At 36.4% G+C, this 18,733-nt stretch overlaps 2 protein-coding genes across 9 annotated transcripts in view; one reads left to right on the top strand and one right to left on the bottom strand.

The window, feature by feature from the left end:
* The window catches only part of MINDY2 (MINDY lysine 48 deubiquitinase 2), a 79,330-nt gene that overhangs the window by 11,596 nt on the left and 49,001 nt on the right, over nucleotides 1–18,733 (top strand). For all 8 annotated transcript variants that reach the window (XR_006218616.1, XR_006218614.1, XR_006218615.1 and 5 more), the window contains 2 exons: nucleotides 3,232–3,289; nucleotides 15,112–15,176. Coding sequence is in view for 4 of the 8 variants with exons in the window: in XM_042988759.1 (XP_042844693.1) it covers nucleotides 3,232–3,289; nucleotides 15,112–15,176 (123 nt within the window). In the remaining 4 variants the exon portion in view is untranslated. The remainder of the gene's footprint in view (nucleotides 1–3,231; nucleotides 3,290–15,111; nucleotides 15,177–18,733) is intronic.
* The window catches only part of SLTM (SAFB like transcription modulator), a 127,905-nt gene continuing 125,529 nt past the window's right edge, over nucleotides 16,358–18,733 (bottom strand). The window contains exon 21 of the mRNA XM_042988750.1: nucleotides 16,358–16,379. Coding sequence (XP_042844684.1) covers nucleotides 16,373–16,379 — 7 coding nt within the window. The 3' untranslated portion in view covers nucleotides 16,358–16,372. The remainder of the gene's footprint in view (nucleotides 16,380–18,733) is intronic.

The following is an 18,733-nucleotide window of genomic DNA, read 5'->3' as shown; positions in this document are numbered from 1 at the left end:
TTTGAATTCGTTTTTTCATTGTAAAATTTAAAATTTAGAGATTTGGACAAAACACCACAGTTGTTATATTCTGTATTCTTAGCTAGCTGTTCCCCAACCTGTTTCTTCTTCAGTAAAATCTAAAGAGACAAAGGAGTGAAAGTCTTAGGATCATTAACAAAACCTTTAGCATTTTTTAAAGTACTTTTTTCTTTTTCTTTTTAAAATTTTTTATGTTTATTTTTGAGTGAGAGAGAGAGACAGACAGAGAGAGAGAGACAGAGCGTGAAGGAGGAGGAGCAGAGAGATAGGGAGACACAGAATCCTAAGAAGGTACCAGGCTCCATGCTGTCCACGCAGAGCCCAATCCGGGGCTCTAACACATGAACTGTGAGATCATGACCTGAGCCGAAGTCAGACGCTTAACTGACTGAGCCACCCAGGAACCCCTTAAGTATTTTTTTATTTTCAGAGAGAGAGCGAATCTCAAACAGGCTCTGCGCCATCAGCACGGATCCTGAAGCTGGGCCTGATCCCACAAACTGTGAGATCATGACCTGATCTGAAATCAAGATTCGGATGCTTAACCAACTGAACCACCAAGGTGCTGCCCCTGCCACTTGTTTTTGAGGTGATGGTGGTGGAGGAAAGCAAAAAGAGAAGCAAGCTTTCAGGAAGATCATTTTGCGGTTTAAAGAAAAAAAAATCTGTTGATGGCTCAACAGTGTTAGTGAGAGGCAGGGGTTCCTTCACAATTATGTTTATTTGTCCTTAGTTTTAATGAATATCACGAATATTTTGTTGGCTAAGATTCAGGAAATGAATATTTCACTGAGTATGCTTGTGAATAAGTCAGTTAAAATATTTGCATGTTTGTTGTCCCACTTCTAAAATCAGTATAGAGGTTGTCATTTTCTTGTTTGCAACAAACACATGGTAGGCAGTTGTTATGGTAGGCAGTTGTTATTATTTGGAAATTTCAAGGCTAAACCCTGAAATCATATTTGTAGAAATCTAGGATTATAGTATGTATTTCCCAAATAAATACACTTGTTAGTGCCTTGGTTTCATATTTTGACAGAAATGCCACAATTAAGACTTCTGTTAATTCTTATTTTGACAGTTTTATAGTAGGATTACTACATTAACCAAAGCAGAGAATAAGCTCTGTCTGTGGAATTTTCTGGTGAATATATTCTGACTGAACCTGTCTGAAGCAAAAGAATGTATAGGTCTTATTTTATGTAAGAAACATTGTTAGGTGTAAATGAGACTTTCAAGTTCTGACATTTGGTCAGAATGTAAGTGTTCACAGTGAATGTAAACTACTGGTTTAAATATCAGACCTTCAATAGTGGTACCAAAATAGCCTGATAAAATATTCTTGTAACAGTTAAAATCATCTAAAATCATCTAACAGTTTAAAATCATCTAAATATTCTAGTAACAGTTAAAATCATCTAAAGATGATCTAAAATCATCATCTAGTAACAGTTAAAATCATCTAAAACATCTAAAATCATCTAAAATCATCTAAAAGCAAACTTTTCCTATAAAGGGCTAGATAGTACGTAAATATTTGAGGCTTTGTGGGCTCTATAATCCCTCTTGTAAAGTTTCAACTCTGTTATTGTTGTGCAGAAACAGCCAAAGACTATCCATAAACAATGAGAGTGACTGTTCCAATAAAACTTTATTTAGACAGTCAGGGGACCATAATTTGTCAATGAATTTCAGTTTTAAAATATACCGTATTTGGGAACTCTGCACTTTCTGGTCAATATTCTGTAAGACTAAAACTGCTAAAAAAAAAAAAAAAAAAAAAAAAGTCATTATAGTTTTTTGAAAAACATGTCATAGAAAATAAAAATGATTTAGAATCAAGTAATGATTAAAACCTGCATGGCATCTCTTGGTTTTCAATCACTGATAAATCCCCTGGATGAAAAAAATCATAAGCGTCAATTGTCTTGTATGCTCTCATAGGGTATCAAACTGTTCTATTTTACAGGGATCTCTTTTAAAACTTACTCATTGATTAAAACAAACAAAAAATTGTGACATGCTATTACCACATTTGCTAACATAAATACCAAGAGCACCTTCTTTAATACTTGGGGGAATTGTTGAAGAAATTGATGATTTAAATGATTTCCTTGGTTGAACAGAAAATAATTCCCAAAAAATAATCCCTGAAGAATGTTTAATTACATTACTGTTCTCCTATCATTGATACTTGCTTTGAGTTTCCATCCTACTGTATTTATTTTTCTCCTATTCCATGAATGTACCACAAGAGTATGCTTTTGAATAAGTCCGTTAAAATATTTACGGTTGTAAATCCATTGGTTGTAATATCTCTGTAATCCATCTGACAATTCTGTTAAAACCTTGAGACTAATGTGTTGCAGCTGAATTTAGAAACTTAAATATAATTGTAATGTATATATCTACTTTTAACCTTTTTGTTGTGAACTATAACTCATGTAGAATACATAAAACAGAGATGTACAGTTTAACAAGTTATTATAAAGCAAATGTCACTGGAACTACCATGCAAGTCAAGAAATACAGCATTGCCAGCATCCCAGAAGGCTCTTATATGTCATCTCCAACTATAACTCCTTCCCTTACCTTAGGGCTAACCATAATTCTGATTTTTATAGTATCCATTTCCTTACTTTTCTTTATAATTTTATCACCAAGTGTGCAGTTGTAAACAATATAGTTTAATTTTGCCTGCTTTTAAACTTTGTAAGTGGAATCGTACAGTACAAATTATTCAGTATGTGACTAATATCTTAATACTGTATTTATTATAGTCATTCAGCAATAAAAATGGCCAAGGTAAACTGAAGTAATGGCATATTGAGCTGTGTTCAAGCCTGTCTTCAGTAAAACTGCTCCATGGGTGACCTGTCACATGTTTGGTGCCTCTTCCTGCCCTTTAACTGCATTTTGTAGGAACCTAGTGACAATTATAGTGGGTGGTGAAAGGCATAGCACTTGGCTTTGAAAACAGATTTCTCAATGGCTCTATGAGATCTTATATCACCCTGGAAATTTTATGGTGATAGGATTGACTGTGTTATATTTTATAAAGATTAGTTATAAAGATTTTGGTAACATGAGTTATTAATGTATACATATAGTAGAAACATATGTACACATACATGCATATGTTTCCTACTGAAGAAACACTTTAATCACCTAAAACACTTGATTTTATAGAAAAAATACTTTGTTTTTCAGGTGAAACTTCCACCGATGATGGAAATCATAACTGCTGAACAGCTGATGGAATATTTAGGTTAGTGTTGAAAAGTGGATGATTTTATATCTCTTTCAAAATAAACGTTTCTAAAACTAATATATTACCAAATTACATCTTTCTGAAGTGCTGTTATATAATCTACTTTAAAATTATAATTTTGAAGCTCTTAATTAAAAATTTCTACCCGTATGTTATTGTTTTTGGATGTTAAACCTTTCTGAAGGCTTTTCTAACCAGCATTAAAATTCTGTAATATAAATGAGACTGAGTAACTTCCAGAAAAGAACAAGATACATAATAATTCCTAATAAATTTTAGAATGGGAAATGGTACAGAAATTCTGACATTGCATGTAGAAAGTGTTAAAAAATATATTGAGTAGACTTAAAGATCCAGGAGATAATTTAGAGTAGTGCTATCCAAAGTGTGATTCATGGACCTTTGCCAGTCTATGAAATATTAGTTACCAAGCCACAGTGAGATAGGGGCTTGTGCCAAAATGTAAAACATGTACATAAATACACTGTTTAGTTGATCTGAAATGTTTCAGAGCAAATTTTCTTGATGAAGGAAGCAGTGTATTAAGTTGCATACTTAGGCAAGTTTCTTATTTCAAAACAGACTAGTGATACACAGTTTGCAGACCAGCTGCTTTCAGTAGAACTTGTTTACAGAGTGGGTAGCTGTATATCACACTGAAGTCTTTTACAATTTAATGAATAAGAATTTATATGTTTATACTGTTAACAAATATGAAATCTTAATCCATATTCTTAGTTCTTTTAGTAATTAAATGTGTAAGGAAAATTTTGTAAAAAAATTTGTCAGCTGATTATTTTGACAACTGGCTAACTGGTTTTTTGTGAAATACAGGCTTAGTGAAGTAATGGAGATTGCAGCTTTTGGAAGACGCTTTTCTTTATGTAATTAATATAATTTAATCCTATTCACTGGTTAGGGAAACCTTATAGTTAAGGTTAGATTACTTTTGAATACCCAGATATCTGGAAATAGAATTTCTATTTATACCTCTTTTAGTGTAGCTTAGTGATTCTTAAACTTTGTGATTTCTTTTAAGTTTTTATTTTATTTATTTTGAGAGAGAGAGTGAGAGAGAGAGAATCCTAAGCAGGTTCTGCACTGTCTGTGCAGAGCCTGACGCGAGGCTCGAACTCACAAACCATGAGATCATGACTCATGAGTTGGATGCTTAACTGACTGAGGCACCCAGGTACCCCTAAACTTTGTAATTTCTAAATTATATTTCATGGAGAAGGCTGAAATATGCTTGGTGCTTTGATGAATAGCCAGTATGACTTCCAAGGAGGGTGGAAAGGGGATGACATTCCAAAAGTAATTGGGGTCAAGTCATATACGGCTCTATAGGCTAATACAGCAACTTTTGATGTTTGCTGTGAGTGAGCTTGGAAACCATTAGAGGATTTTCAGCAGAGGACTGATGTGATCTGACTTTGAGTTCAATAAGAATTCTCCGGCTGTTATGTGAAAATAGAATTTAAGAGGGAAAGGACAGAAGGAGGGATATCAGGAAGCTATTATAACGAAAGATGCTATTAGAACTGGCAAAAGATGGTGGTGGCTTTAAACAAGGTGGTAGAAGTGGAAATTTGTAAAATGTGGTCAGATTCTGTGGTCAGTTGAATGTAGAGTGAGAGTGGTTCACCCCATAGTTTTTGGCTTGAAAAACTGGAAGGATTGAGTTAACATCAGCTAAAACAGGTAAAATATGGAAGGAACATGTTTAGGGAGGAATAACAGGATTTTGGTTTTAGGGTGTTTATTGACATCCAAGTGGAGATTTCAGTAAGGCAGTTGCATACATAAATCTAGAGTTCAGAGGAGAGGTCTAGATCTGTGCTATACAATAGAAATTTCTGTGATGATAGAAATGTTCCGTATCTCTGCTGTCTAGTTTTGGTAGCTACTAGCCACATGTGGCCCTTGAGCTTTTAACTGCAGCATATGTGCCTGAGGACCTAAGTATTAAATTTAATTTTAATTAAAATTATGTAGCCATATGTTGCTACTGGCTAATGTATTAGGCAGTACAGATCTAGCTTGTAAATGTACATTTGGCAACAGACAACATACATAAATGGTAGGCTGCATGAAATCACAAGAATGAATGTAGAAAGAGAAGGAGAAAGGTTAATGGACTGAGTGTGGAACATGCCAATGATGAGAGGTTGTGTAATAAGGAATAACAGGCATGTTCAAGCCAGGTAGAAGAAAAACAGGAGACTGATTTCCTAGAATCCAAATGAAGTTTCAGTGAAGAGTAAGATTAGCTGAACCAAATGCTGGTAATAGGTCAAGCTGGATGAAGACTAAAATTTGACTATTGATTGAGCCATGGTGGTCGTTGGTAACCTTGACATGTGCATGGGAGGAAACCAGACAGGGTGGGTATAAGAGAAAATTGGAAACCTTGATACATAGCCAATAGCAATGTAACATAACATAGCTACTTGGGAAAACAGTTTGTCAAATGTGTGTAGAGAGAGATTATAATGACAGGTCATAGAATCTAAGTTGCATAAAAGAGGAAATGAAGGTATAAATACATTTGTCACTTCCTTAAAAAGTTAAACATAAAATTACCACATGACCCTATAATTTCACCCAGAAGAAGTAAAAACATATGTCCATACAAAAACCTGTACAGAAATGTTCACAACAGCATTTTTCAAATAACCAAAAAAATGGATACAACTCAAATGTCCATCAGCTGATGAGTAGATAAACAAAACGTAGGGGGCGCCTGGGAGGCTCAGTTGGTTGAGCATCTGACTTTTGACTTCAGCTGAGGTCGTGATCCTAGCATCATGGGATGGAGCCCTGTGTCAGGCTCCATGCTGAGTGTGGAGCCTGCTTGGTGTTCTCCCTCTCCTGCATGCACATGCACTCTCTCCCTCTGTCTCTCTCAAAAATAAATAAATAAACATTAAAAAAAAATCTCTTTCCCTCTGCCCTGTTCATGCTCTCTCTTGTAAAAAAAAATAAATAAAACACAAAACTTAAAGACATTATGCTAAAGTCAAAGAAGCCAAGTCATGAAAGACCACATACATGATTCTACTTATATGAAATGTCCACGATAAACAAATTTATAGAGACAGTAGATTAGTGGTTGGTTGGGATTGGTGGAGGAGTAAAAGGGCATATAGGGATTGACTGTTAATGGGTACAGAATTTCTTTAGGTGGGTACAAAAACGTTCTAAAATTAGATTATGATGATTTCCTTTAACATACTTGCAACCTATTGAGTTGTATACTTTAAATGGGTTTATTGTATGGTCTGTAAATTATATCTCAAAGCTGTTTAAAAAAACAACTGGAGAAAAGGAAAAGAACTTAAAGTTTTTTTAATGTTTTTATTCATTTTTGAGAGACAGAGATACAGAGCGCTCGTGGAGGAGGGACAGAGAGAGAGGGAGACACAGAATCTGAAAACAGGCTCCAAGCTCTGAGCTGTCAGCACAAAGCCCATCACAGGGCTTGAACCCACAAACCGTGAGATCATGACTCGAACCGAAGTCAGACACTTAACTGACTGAGCCACCCAGGTGCCCCAAGAGTACTTTTGACAAATAGAAGAATTAGACTTAGATAGTACAGATAGTTCATTTCTAGCAATAAGAGGTGAGACAGAATGTATTAAAAATAGATGCAGGTAGGTGGGTAGATGTGGTTGTGGTAGCTTTTAGAAGGTCTCTTGAGTGCTTTTATTTTCTCAGTGAAATAGGGAACCAGGGAGTTCCCTATTTAGGGAGGAGTGGGAGAGAGAATGACAAGGAGCAAACAGATATTTGTTCCACCTTCAGGCTCACTGGTAAAGAAGTATGAGAGAGAAGAACTGCCACTTTTAAGTTTATTTATTTTGAGAGAGAAACAGAGAATGCATGTGAATGGGGGAGGGGCAGAGAAAGGGGGAGAGAGAATCCCAGGCAGGCTTCTGTGCTTTCAGTGCAGAGCCTGATGCAGGGTCTCCGTACAGCAAACTGTGAGATCATGACCGAGCCAAAATCGAGAGTCAGATGCTTAACCAACTGAGCCATCCAGATGCCCTGAGAACTATCACTTGAGAAGGCTGCAGTGTTATCAAGCCAGAGCCAGGTGTCATTTAGGCGAGAAGGTGAAGGAAACATTAAGAGAAGAAAATACCTAGAAGATTTTGCTAAGGAGAGTCCATGAGTTCCAGAGGACATTGAAATTCAAGATAAGAATTTAGGAATCGTCAGAATAAAAATGGTATTTAAAATCTGTGGAAATTGATGAGATCGTTACTAGAGACAGCATAAAGAGAGAAGAGGGTCAGGATTGTTCCCTGAAGTTCCCCTGCGTACAGACATGAGATAGAGCAGTGTTTCTCAGTCTTTTAATTATTGCCCCCTAAGGAGCCTTGTAGACTTTTTTGCCCTAGTCATCTACTCTAGGAAATTTATTTATTTATTTATTTTTTGAGAGAGAGAAGAGAGCACATGCACACACCAGCAAAGGAGGGGCAGAGGGAAAGGGAGAGAATCTTAAGCAGGCTCCATGTCCAGCACAGAGCCTGATGCCGAGCTCAGTCTCGTGAACCATGAGATTGTGATCTGAGCCAAAAAATCAAGAGTCTGACCCATAACCTACTGAGCCACCCAGGCGCCCCTCCAGGAGGTTTTAATACCACAGACACACTGTATATTTCTTCATGTACTGTGCCCTTTGAAGGCCACAAACTATTATAATAGCTAAGATATTTTTGGCCTCTCCCCCGGGGAATCAGTTTTTGTCCCCCTCCCGCTACCCCCCCCCCCACCCCCCTGGACAACATTGCCCCTGCTGAAATGCATGGGGTAGAGGATAGAGAAGTAAAGGAAGAAGTAACCAGGAAGGTAAGAGAAGAGCCAGGAGAGTGAAGTCATGAGGAGTATTAGAAGGAAGGAGGAGTACAGAATACTAGGTTTTAAGTATAGTTAGACCCTAAACCCTTGTAAAGAAGTAAAAAGAATATTACAAGGCTAGGGGTAGGTGGAAATATTTTAAGTTCAAGCTAGACGTGAAAAGATGTAAGACATATTTGGAGGAGTGGCAAATGAGTACAATTTGACTGTAGTTAAGTCTGCATTTTGTATAGTTACAGGAAAGGAGATTGGATTAGATGGGTTACAGACTCTTGGGAGCCAGGTAGAGGAGTTAGGGTTTACTATAATAGGGCATTTAATCTATTTTAGTTTCTTAAGTGGGATAAATAACATGTTAAGTGTAGTTTTTAAGATGGTCTGTTTGAGACCAATTAGGAAGTAGGAGCAGTAGCTCAGATATGGTCAAATATCAATAGATATTTGAATGTTTAAAATATATAATTTAAATAATGAGAACATATATTTGTGAACCTAATTTCCTACCCATCTCTTCCATATCTAATCACTATCTTCTCTGCTTCCTTTGTTCTCAGATCATGACCAGAATCACCTAAACCTGCACTGTCCAGTATAGTAACCACTAGCCACATGTGGCTATTGAGCACTTAAAATTTTGCCATTGTGAATTGAAATGTTCTATAAGTATAAAATATACATTGGATTTCAGACTTAATAAAAAAAAAGTATCATTAATTCTTATACTGTTGAAATGATATTTTTAATATGCTGGGCTAAATAAATTATTAAAATTAATTTCATCTATTTTTACTTTTTTTTTAATGTAGTTACTAGAAAACTTAAAGTTATATGTGGGCTTATATTTGTGGCTTGCATTATATTTCTCTTGGTCAGTGTTAACCTAAACTATACTGCTACTCTACAGTTTCTAGCTTCATTCTGGCTCTGCTTTCTGTACTGTCACAGGTTGATGCCATTTACCTACCTTCTCCCTGCTGGTTATTACCACCACTCTATTTGCCTTTGTCTGCATACCTTCTGACACTAAATGAGCTCTTTTGCTGTTAGTTTCCATAAATGAAGAATACAATTGTAGCGCCAAGACCCATGAGCAGAGCCAAAAGATATTAAGTGTGGAGGTACTAATAGTACAAAAGGATAAGATTGGAATGGAACTAAAAGCATCAGAAATTGTAGTGCTTTTTCATTTTACAGATGAAGAAACCAAAGCTCAGAGAGGTTAAATGATGTGCTGTCTCCATCTGGGCACCCTCTTAGGTGATTTAAAGAATGCTGAAACGCTCATATACTCAAAAGTATGTCCCTCCTCCCCCTTCACCCCTCAAAAGTGTTTTTGATACAGTATTTGAAATTCCCACTAGTCTTTTTCTTTCTTTTATTTTTCTTGTCCAGCAAATACTGACTGAGCACATACTGTGGGCCAGTTATTTGGAGGTATCAACAGTGCAGTGAATGTGGTGGCATAAGTGTATTCTACTATGAAAATGTTAACATGGTATTTTTCTTCGAAAATAATTAGGATGTCTTTGTATATTAAATTGTTAGCTAGCAAAGCCATGAGGAAGCAGGATGTAGGGTAGAGAATTTCAATAGGGAAAAAAGAAAAGCGAAGAAATATCTACATCTGTGGTACCTAAAGTGGTTTGGAAGTCCTAGGGGCAGCATGAAAGTAATATGATCCTAATGAGAGGTGGGGGAGAAGTAAGCAAGAGTGATGTAAGAAAAGAGGTACTGAAGACGCTGCCTTGCCAAGAGTAAACTTCATTCAGGGCCAACCCTGCCAGAACAAATTGTTTAATTTTCTAAGCTATTTGGATTTTCTCCTCTTGAGATTACTTCAGTTCTCTGGAGGAACTGGAGAAACTTTTGAGTTAGTAAGCAAACACTAGTAGAAAGATTGTAAGATAAACCATTAATTGCTTTCGTAGCACCCAGCTTAGAGACTACAAGGGAATGAGAATTTTGACTGGCAAAGGTTAGAGGAGTACATTTTAATTTGAAAATTTCTGTTACTAGAGTATTAGAGCAGGGCCAAACATGGACACAGCCTGTTGGAGGGCTTCTGCGTTGAGAAGGGAACATGACAAGCCAGGATACCTAGGAAGTGCTAGGAAGTTTAATAAAATAAGGTCGGGAAGAAGTGTAGGTAGAAGGCAGAACATGGGTAGAAAGATAATGTAAAGAAGCAGAAGACAAGCAGGAATATATACTATGACTTTATCCAGAATAGCTCACATGATGATGAGACTATGATGATGAGTAAGGAAGACAGGTGTTGGGATGGCGCTATTGTCTGACTTTTTTTTTTTTTTTTAACATTTACTCCTTTTTTGAGAGACAGAGAGAGACAGTGTGAGTGGGGGAAGGACAGAGAAAGAGGGAGACACAGAATCCAAAGCAGGCTCCAAGCTCCGAGGTGTCAGCATAGAGCCCCACGCAGGGCTCAAACTCACAAACAGTGAGATCATGACCCAAGCTGAAGTCTGATGCTCAACTGACTGAGCCACCCAGGCACCCCTGTCTGACTTTCTAAAAGATATTTTATTGGGTGCCTGCGTGGCTCAGTTGGTTAAGCGTCTGACTTCGGCTCAGGTCATGATCTCATAGTTCATGAGTTTGAGCCCCGCATCAGGCTCACTGCTGTCAGCACAGAGCATAGTTCGAATCCTCTGTCCCTTCTCTAACTGTTCCTCCCCACTCACTCGGGTTTGCATGTACTATCTCTCAAAAAAAATAAAAAATAAAAAATAAAGATAATTTATTTTATCTTTACATATAAATACTACATAGGGAGGTCATTGTTGAAGTATTTTAATTTTGCCCAGAGTTGACCTCTCTTCTCTGTTCCCAATGCTCATTTGAGATAAGCTAACTATTGCCAAAATCTCTCTTCCAGTTTTTGGCCTAATGTAGCTGTCAGGTTTTTATTTCTTTTTTTTTTTTAATTTTTTTTTTTTAATGTTTATTTATTTTTGAGACAGAGAGAGACAGAGCATGAACGGGGGAGGGTCAGAGAGAGAGGGAGACACAGAATCTGAAACAGGCTCCAGGCTCTGAGCAGTCAGCACAGAGCCCTACATGGGGCTCGAACTCACATACCGCTAGATCGTGACCTGAGCCGAAGTCGGACGCTTAACCGACTGAGCCACCCAGGCGCTCCAGGTTTTTATTTCTTGATTTCTATTTGTCTGGAATGTCCCATTAGTAACAAAGTCTTAAAGTTCTTTTTTTTGGGGCGGGGGGTGGGAAACAGACCCAAAGTCTTGGGTTCTTTTTTTGAAATTCTTTCTTCTCTCTGTATACTGGTACTTCATAATGTGATTTATTGCAAACTCTATTGTTTTCCTCTCCCCTCCAAATTAGCCTACATACCAATGTTATCTTCGTAAAGCACCGATTTCATATTTCACTTCTTAAAATATAAAGAAAGATCCCTTATGATTTTTCACAAGCAGCCAAACTTACTATTTACAATGGTTGTTTTTTTAAGTTTATTTATTTAGACACCACGAGTGGGGGAGGGGCAGGGACAGAAAGGGACAGAGGATCTGAAGCCGGGTTCTGTGCTGTCAGCACAGAGCTCACTCTGGGGCTCAAACTCAGATACTGTGAGATCATGACCTGAGACAAAGTCAGATGCTTAACTGTCTGAGCCATCCAGGCACCCCTATTTATGATTTTCTGTAATCTGGTCCAGCCATATTTCCCACTACTTTATAACATAGATCATATGCATTTATTCATATGTATTTATACATAAATTCATATGTATTTACTTAAAAAAAAATTTTTTTTGAGAGAGGGACAGACAGCAGGAGGACAGGGGAGGGGCAGAGACAAGGAGGCACAGAATCTGAAGCAGGCTCCAGGCTCTGAGCTGTCAGCACAGAACCTGACTCAGGGTTGAACCCATGAACCATGAGATCATGTCTTGAGCTGAAGTCGGACACTCAACTGACTAAGCCACCCAGGTGGCCCATGTATAAACCTGTTATAAACAGGTTATAACCTGTCCGTATGGCATGATGTTTCTTTTCTTTTTCTTAAAGTTTATTTCTTTTGAGAGAGCATGGGTGAGAGCTGGGGCAGGGCAGAGAGAGAAGGAGAGAGGGAATCCCAAGCAGGCTCTGCAGAGCCTGATGTAGGGCTCGATCTCACAAACTGCAAGATCATGACCTGAACCGAAATCAAGAGTCAGACACTTAACCGACTGAGCCACCCAGGTGCCCCTCTTTTCTCTTTTCTTTTTTCTTTCTTTTTTTTTTTTTTTTTTGAGATTTTGTTTTTCAGTAATATCTACACCCAGCGTGGTGCTTGAACTCACAACCCCAAGATCAAGAGTTGCACACTCTACTGACTGAGCCAGCCAGGCACCCTATGGCCTGATGTTTTTTATATGTGCTTTTCTGTCGTTCTCCCTCAAAAAAATGCTTTTTCCTTAACTGCCTTGCCAAGTTCTGCCCCTTTTTATAAATCCAGTTTAGATAAGACCCCCTTCAAAGGCTATTTCTAGATGCTATAAGCTTTATCAGTATCTCTTTTCAAAATCAGTTGGTACCTAAGGCATTTATTACATGTTATATTATATTATACTTTATGTCATCTCATTCTGTTTCTTGTATGTTCTTTGCCCAACCGCATTATGAGTTTTTTAAGAGAAACATTGATTTCCTAATATTTGTTTTAGCCTATTACTAAATACTCAAAATAGACTCAATAAATACTTTTTGATTAAAATAGTATTGCTGACCAATTTTAGATATAAAGGTTAGATAAGGTAGACAAAACAGCACTCTTTTTTTTTTTTCTTTAAAGATTTTATTTTTAAATAATCTCTACATCCAGTTTGGGGCTCAAACCCACAACAGCAGATCAAGAGTTGCATGCTCCACTGACTGAGCCAGCCGGGTGCCCAAAAACACCACTCTTTTTTTTTTTTTTTTTTTTTTTTTTTAGGTTTATTTAGTTATTTGAGAGAGACAGACAGCATGAGCGGGCAAGGGGCAGAGAAAGGATGAGAGAATCCCAAGCAGGCTCCATGCTGCCAGTGCAAAGCCTGATGTGGGGCTCAAACTCACAAAACCATGAGATCATGATCTAAGCCAAACCAAGAGTCAGACACTTAACCGACTGAGCCACCCAGGCACCCCAAAAGAGCATTCTTAAGAGATTATTTAGATAAATAAATCTCCCTTAGAAACTCCAACTCAGCCTTTTAAAAATATCTGATTCTTTTATTACAAATTTACCTGAAAATATATCTATTGCTGCATAACACATCATCCCTAAATTTACTGGTTTAATAATGAATATAAATTAACAGTGTCTTTTGGTCAGGAATCTGGGCATGCGTAGCTGAGTACTGACTCAAGGTTGCTCATGAGGTTACAGTCAAGGTGTCAGCTGCGGCTGTAGTCTCATTCTTAGGCCTAACTCAGGAGGATCTGTTTTCAAGATTACTCACATTGTTGATGGTAGGACTGAGTTGGTCACAGGTGGTTGGACTGAGGTCCTCAGTTCCTCACTAACTGTAGCCAGAGGCCTTCTTTTGTTCTATGCCATGTGGGCCTCTCCATAAGGCAATTCAGAACACAGCATCTGGCTTTCATCAGAGTGAGCAAGTGGGAGAGCATCATGACAAAACCACAATATTGAGTATTCTAATTTCAGAAGATCCATACTCAAGGTAAGGGGATTATACAAAGGTGTGAATACCACGAGACAGGAATTATTGAGGTCCATCTAAGAAGCTGCCTACCTTACCTAGGCTATTCTTCTCTTCTGCAGAAACCTTTCCTGGCCTCAGGAAAAGAGGAGTTGTGTCTCTGAGTCTTTCACAATAATTATTCTACTCTTAGCACCTACTTTTTTTTTTTAATCTATTATAGCATATTCAGGATCATTTAATATTGAATTCTAGAATGTTCTGCATCCTGACTCCACTAAAGTTTTATTTATTTATTTATTTATTTATTTATTGTTTTTAATGTTTTGTTTATTTTTATTTTTATTTATTTGTTTTTATTTGTTTTTTGTTTTTATTTATTTTTGAGAGAAAGAGAGTGTGAGTGGGGGAGAGGCAGAGAGAGGGAGACACAGAATACAAAGCAGGCTTCAGGCTCTGAGCTGTCAGCACAGAGCCCGATGTGGGGCTTGAACTTCTAGACCAAGAGATCATGACCTGAGCTGAAGTCAGACGCTTAACTGACTGAGCCACCCAGGACCCCCAATGTTTTATTTTTTAGAGAGAGAGAGAGACATTGAGTGTGAGTAGGGGAGGAGCAAAGAGAGGGAGACACAGAATCTGAAGCAGGCTCCAGTCTCTGAGCTGTCAGCTCTCTTCTCTCTCTGCCACTCCCTCTGTTTACGTATGTGCTCTCTCTCAAAAAATAAATAAACTTTAAACATTTTATATAAAAAAAATTAATGCATATATTAAAATGGTGTTACATAGATTAAAAGGTGCCACATATACTAAAAGTCATACATATATTAAAAAGGTGAAACCAGGGAAGGGGAAGAAGGCGGTAACAAATAAAAATACATATTTAAAAATATGTCAATTTTTCAAGTGCAAAAAATATTTTGTGTACTTCTTAGAATGGCAAACATTTAAAAGACTGATAACACCCATTCTTAAAAAAGTAATGAGGTAATAGTTTATATTGTTGATAACAGTGAAACTTGGCACAACCTTTTAGAGCTTTATTATAGTGACACAGAAAAATGCTCAAATATATTGTAAAGTGGAAGGAAAAATTTTAAGTATTATAGTATGTGCATTGAAAAAAACATTTGAGACTATAGCAAATAGTTAACTTTGATTTTCTCTGTGTAGAACTGGGGGTCAATTTTATGTCACTTATTTCTACAATTATTATTAAAATCTATTAGCTTTTTAATGAAAAAGTAATATTTTCAACAGGCAACTTCACATTTTCTTTTTACAGGAGATTACATGCTTGATGCAAAGCCAAAAGAAATTTCAGAAATTCAACGTTTAAACTATGAGCAGGTAATAGACATAAGTTTTGTTATATTCAGATGTGCAATTTTTAACTTATGGTTGTATTCATTGGTCTCTGTCAGTGTTTTTTTGTTTTTTGTTTTTTACAATCCTTTAAAAATGTAAAAAACATTGTTAGCTGACAGCCAGTTTTGGCCCATAGGCCTACTTTGCTGCTGTTTTATATGAACATATATGCCATATGGAATGAAACATAGATATTATTCTACAGACCTATGTAGAATGATAACTTGGTATTTTTCTTGAAAAATTCACTTTCAAGTGAATTTGTCTTTGATTCATCTTTCCTCATTTTATCTGTATTTTATAATTTAGTTATATTTGGGAGGAATTTGAGTAAATGATGTCATTGGTGTGTCATTAGGACAAAATCTGCAATTCTGTAGTTTCAGTGTGTCCACATTTCTTGCATGTTCTTTAGAGATTCTGTTTTATAAAATAGGAGAAGCTCAAAACTATTGGAGCTGGAAGAAAGCAAGCAGAACTTCATTTTCTTCAGTATCCCTCTTCTGTTTGACAATAGAAGGCAAGAAAGAATCAGGTTCTTCTAGAGGAAGGAAGGATCAGCCAAGGAAGAAATAGACATCATTGGAACCTTTATGTTTACTTTCAAAGCAACCTTTCTAACATATTTTCACTGGTATCAAATTGACAAAAAGGAAGCAAAATTCATTGCAGTATTGCAAAACTTGAATTTGAATGGTGAGATCATCTAGTCCTAATAGAATTGAAGAGCCTACATATTGCATTACTTCACCCTGTAAGGTAGGAAATCTATAGCTAAAGCCAAATTGGTATGCTAAGTCATTTAAATTCTTTTGGAGTTTGTAGTTTAAAGGAATGGTTTCCAAACATTTTTCGTGGTAGAAACCTCTTTTCAAATGAAATTTCATGCTAACCTCCAATATATAAAAGCGGTAAATGACATTTTGTAAGTATAAAGTGGTAAGATTCAATTTATATTATTTATCAAATGTATAGAATTTCTTATTAAGTCAGTGAAGCTATTTGGATTAATTCAAAACTTGAAATTAGGAATTACAATTGTAGTTATATATCATCCTCAACATTCATTTTACTTCTCTTGCACAGTCTTGAGAAAATCTTGATTAACGTGTGTTTGCCAGCATTTTGTTTTTTCAAGTCCATCTTGCAGTCTCAGGAGACACTTCCATTAAGGTGATCTAGACTCTTGGAAAATGATTGGAATTAAAGTTTTGTTTCAAAGCTGAAACAATATCTAACAACCACATACATTTCTTGTGAGAACTACATATTAGATGAAAAATACCCTGCATTTAAGATAAACTCTTAAACTATTTATATTATGATTATATTACCATTAGTTTTGAGAACAGCATGTACCAAGCTGATAAGGCTGAGTCTGAGCTCCTGTTTAATGTTCCACAGGTGTGATTGAATAATCTTTTTTGTATAATTTTATGTGAGCAAAAATGTTTAAGCCTATATTTGAGAGACACCAATGTAAGGCTGAAATCTTCCTAATTAAAACTTCTTTATCACAAGTAGTAACATAAATAAAAAGCATACTTTTTCCAGTTTTGCTTAATGATAGATACACTGACAACACGAGAAAGTACTCTGTGTGTGTGTGTGTGTGTGTGTGTTTGTATGTGTGTATGACAGGTTTTTAAATGACTACAAGTATATTTTTAAAATACGTGTTAAATTTAAAATATTTCACCATGTCAGAAGTACCTTTGTGAAAAATTCTAAAAAAAAACAACAAAAAACAGAACACTTTAACCACTGGCTTAAAGGAACCAATAGTAATCCTTCCTTGTGATGTAAGCAACCATCCCAAGGATTTATATTATTACCATAATTCGGATTTAGGAACAAAATGGCAAAATACTTACCCTTTTTAGTTCTTTGTTTACGAATGTTCATTTTTTATCAGTGTTACTAATCTTTATGGAGATTATCAAATGGTGTCTATTTAGTTATTTTAATACTACATAATTTATAAAGAAATATAGAAGGTGTATAAAAGTGTAGGCATGAGCCCAGTAACTAAAGGAAATTGGGTGACTGGCAATCAAGAATTTAACAAATATAGATGAAAAATCAGTAGTAGTAGAACTATAATCCTACAATTGCTCACTGTTATTACTATTTTTTTAGATTCATCATTGCTATGATGAAAGTTTTACAACACTGAAGGGAGAAAATGTGAGCTGATTATTTTCAAGGTTTCAACTTTGGGGAAAGTTGAAAAAATATATTGTTTTGGAAGAACATAGTTATTAGGAAAAGGTGAAAAAGCCAGACTATATAACAGTGTTATTCTGTTATAAATTCTTCATTGATAAGTTTGAAACATTTGAGTAATTTTTGTTTTCAGTCCGTACAGTCTCTTTGAATGGAATTTTATGTTATTTGGTAAAACAGAATTCTGTTCTTATGACCTAATTTATCTTTTTCAGATTTCAGAGGGAGTCCCTAGTTTTAATATAAAAGGGTTCTTTTTAATGTTTGTTTATTTTTGAAAGAGAGAAAGTGAGGGGGAAGAGGGAGAGGGGGACAGAGGATCTGAGGTGGGCCCTTTGCTGACAACAGAACCCTGCAGGGGGGCTGAATCCACAAACTGTGAGACCATGACCAGAGCCGAAGTCAGATGTTGAACCAACTGAGCCACCCAGGCACCCCTATAAAAGGTTTTATTTCAGGTTCACCTTTTCTACTATAAGGCCCCCAGTAGGCCATAGTCTTCTATTTTCTATCTTCCATATATAGCACAGTGTCTGATTAACAGTAGGGGTTCAGTAAAATTATAGTAAATTGTATATGTTGGAGAAGTTTTTTGTTTCATCAGATATATCCTCTGTAAGTACAATTATATTTATTATATTAAAATTGTTTAGAAAAACATGTTTTAAAATATTCAATATAGATAATACGATTATATTTACAGAAAAAACAGATGTGGACAGAATGACTTCTTAATTTGGCCAGCAATATTTGTAATCTGTCTTTTTATGTCTTTCTCTGACTTCATCTCTCACTACTTTCTACTTAATTATTTTTGTTCTAGCCATTCAAGACTCCTTGCTATTACATGGACACAAATACCGAACTCATTCCCTGCATCACTTTTTGCACTAGTGTCTTATTTTGTCTGGAATGCTTTTTTTTTTTTTTTTCCCCCTCAGAGCTTCCCAAGACTCACTCATTTTTGAGAGAGAGAGGGACAGAGCATGAGCGGGAGAGGAGCAGAGAGAGAGAGGTAGACACAGAATCCAGAGCAGGCTTCAGGCTACGAGCTGTCAGTACAGAGTCCCACATGGGGCTCAAGTCCACAAACTGTGAGATCATGACCTGAGCCAAAGTTGGATGCTCAACCTGAGCCACCCAGGCACCCCTATTTAAGTGTCATTTTTAAAGAGCTCCCCTGCCTTTTTAAAGTAGTTTACAGCAAAATTGAGTGGAAAGAACACAGTTGCTATATACCTCTTGTCCCTCCTTCCCTCCCCCCTCTACACGTACACAACCTTCTCCCACTATCAACATCCATTCACTGATGC

The sequence above is a fragment of the Panthera tigris genome, chromosome B3 (genome assembly GCF_018350195.1).
Source record: "Panthera tigris isolate Pti1 chromosome B3, P.tigris_Pti1_mat1.1, whole genome shotgun sequence".
NCBI classification, from domain to species: Eukaryota; Metazoa; Chordata; class Mammalia; order Carnivora; family Felidae; genus Panthera; species Panthera tigris.
The sequence above is the reverse complement of the archived record's forward strand: the minus strand, read 5'-3'. Positions and strand labels throughout refer to the sequence as shown.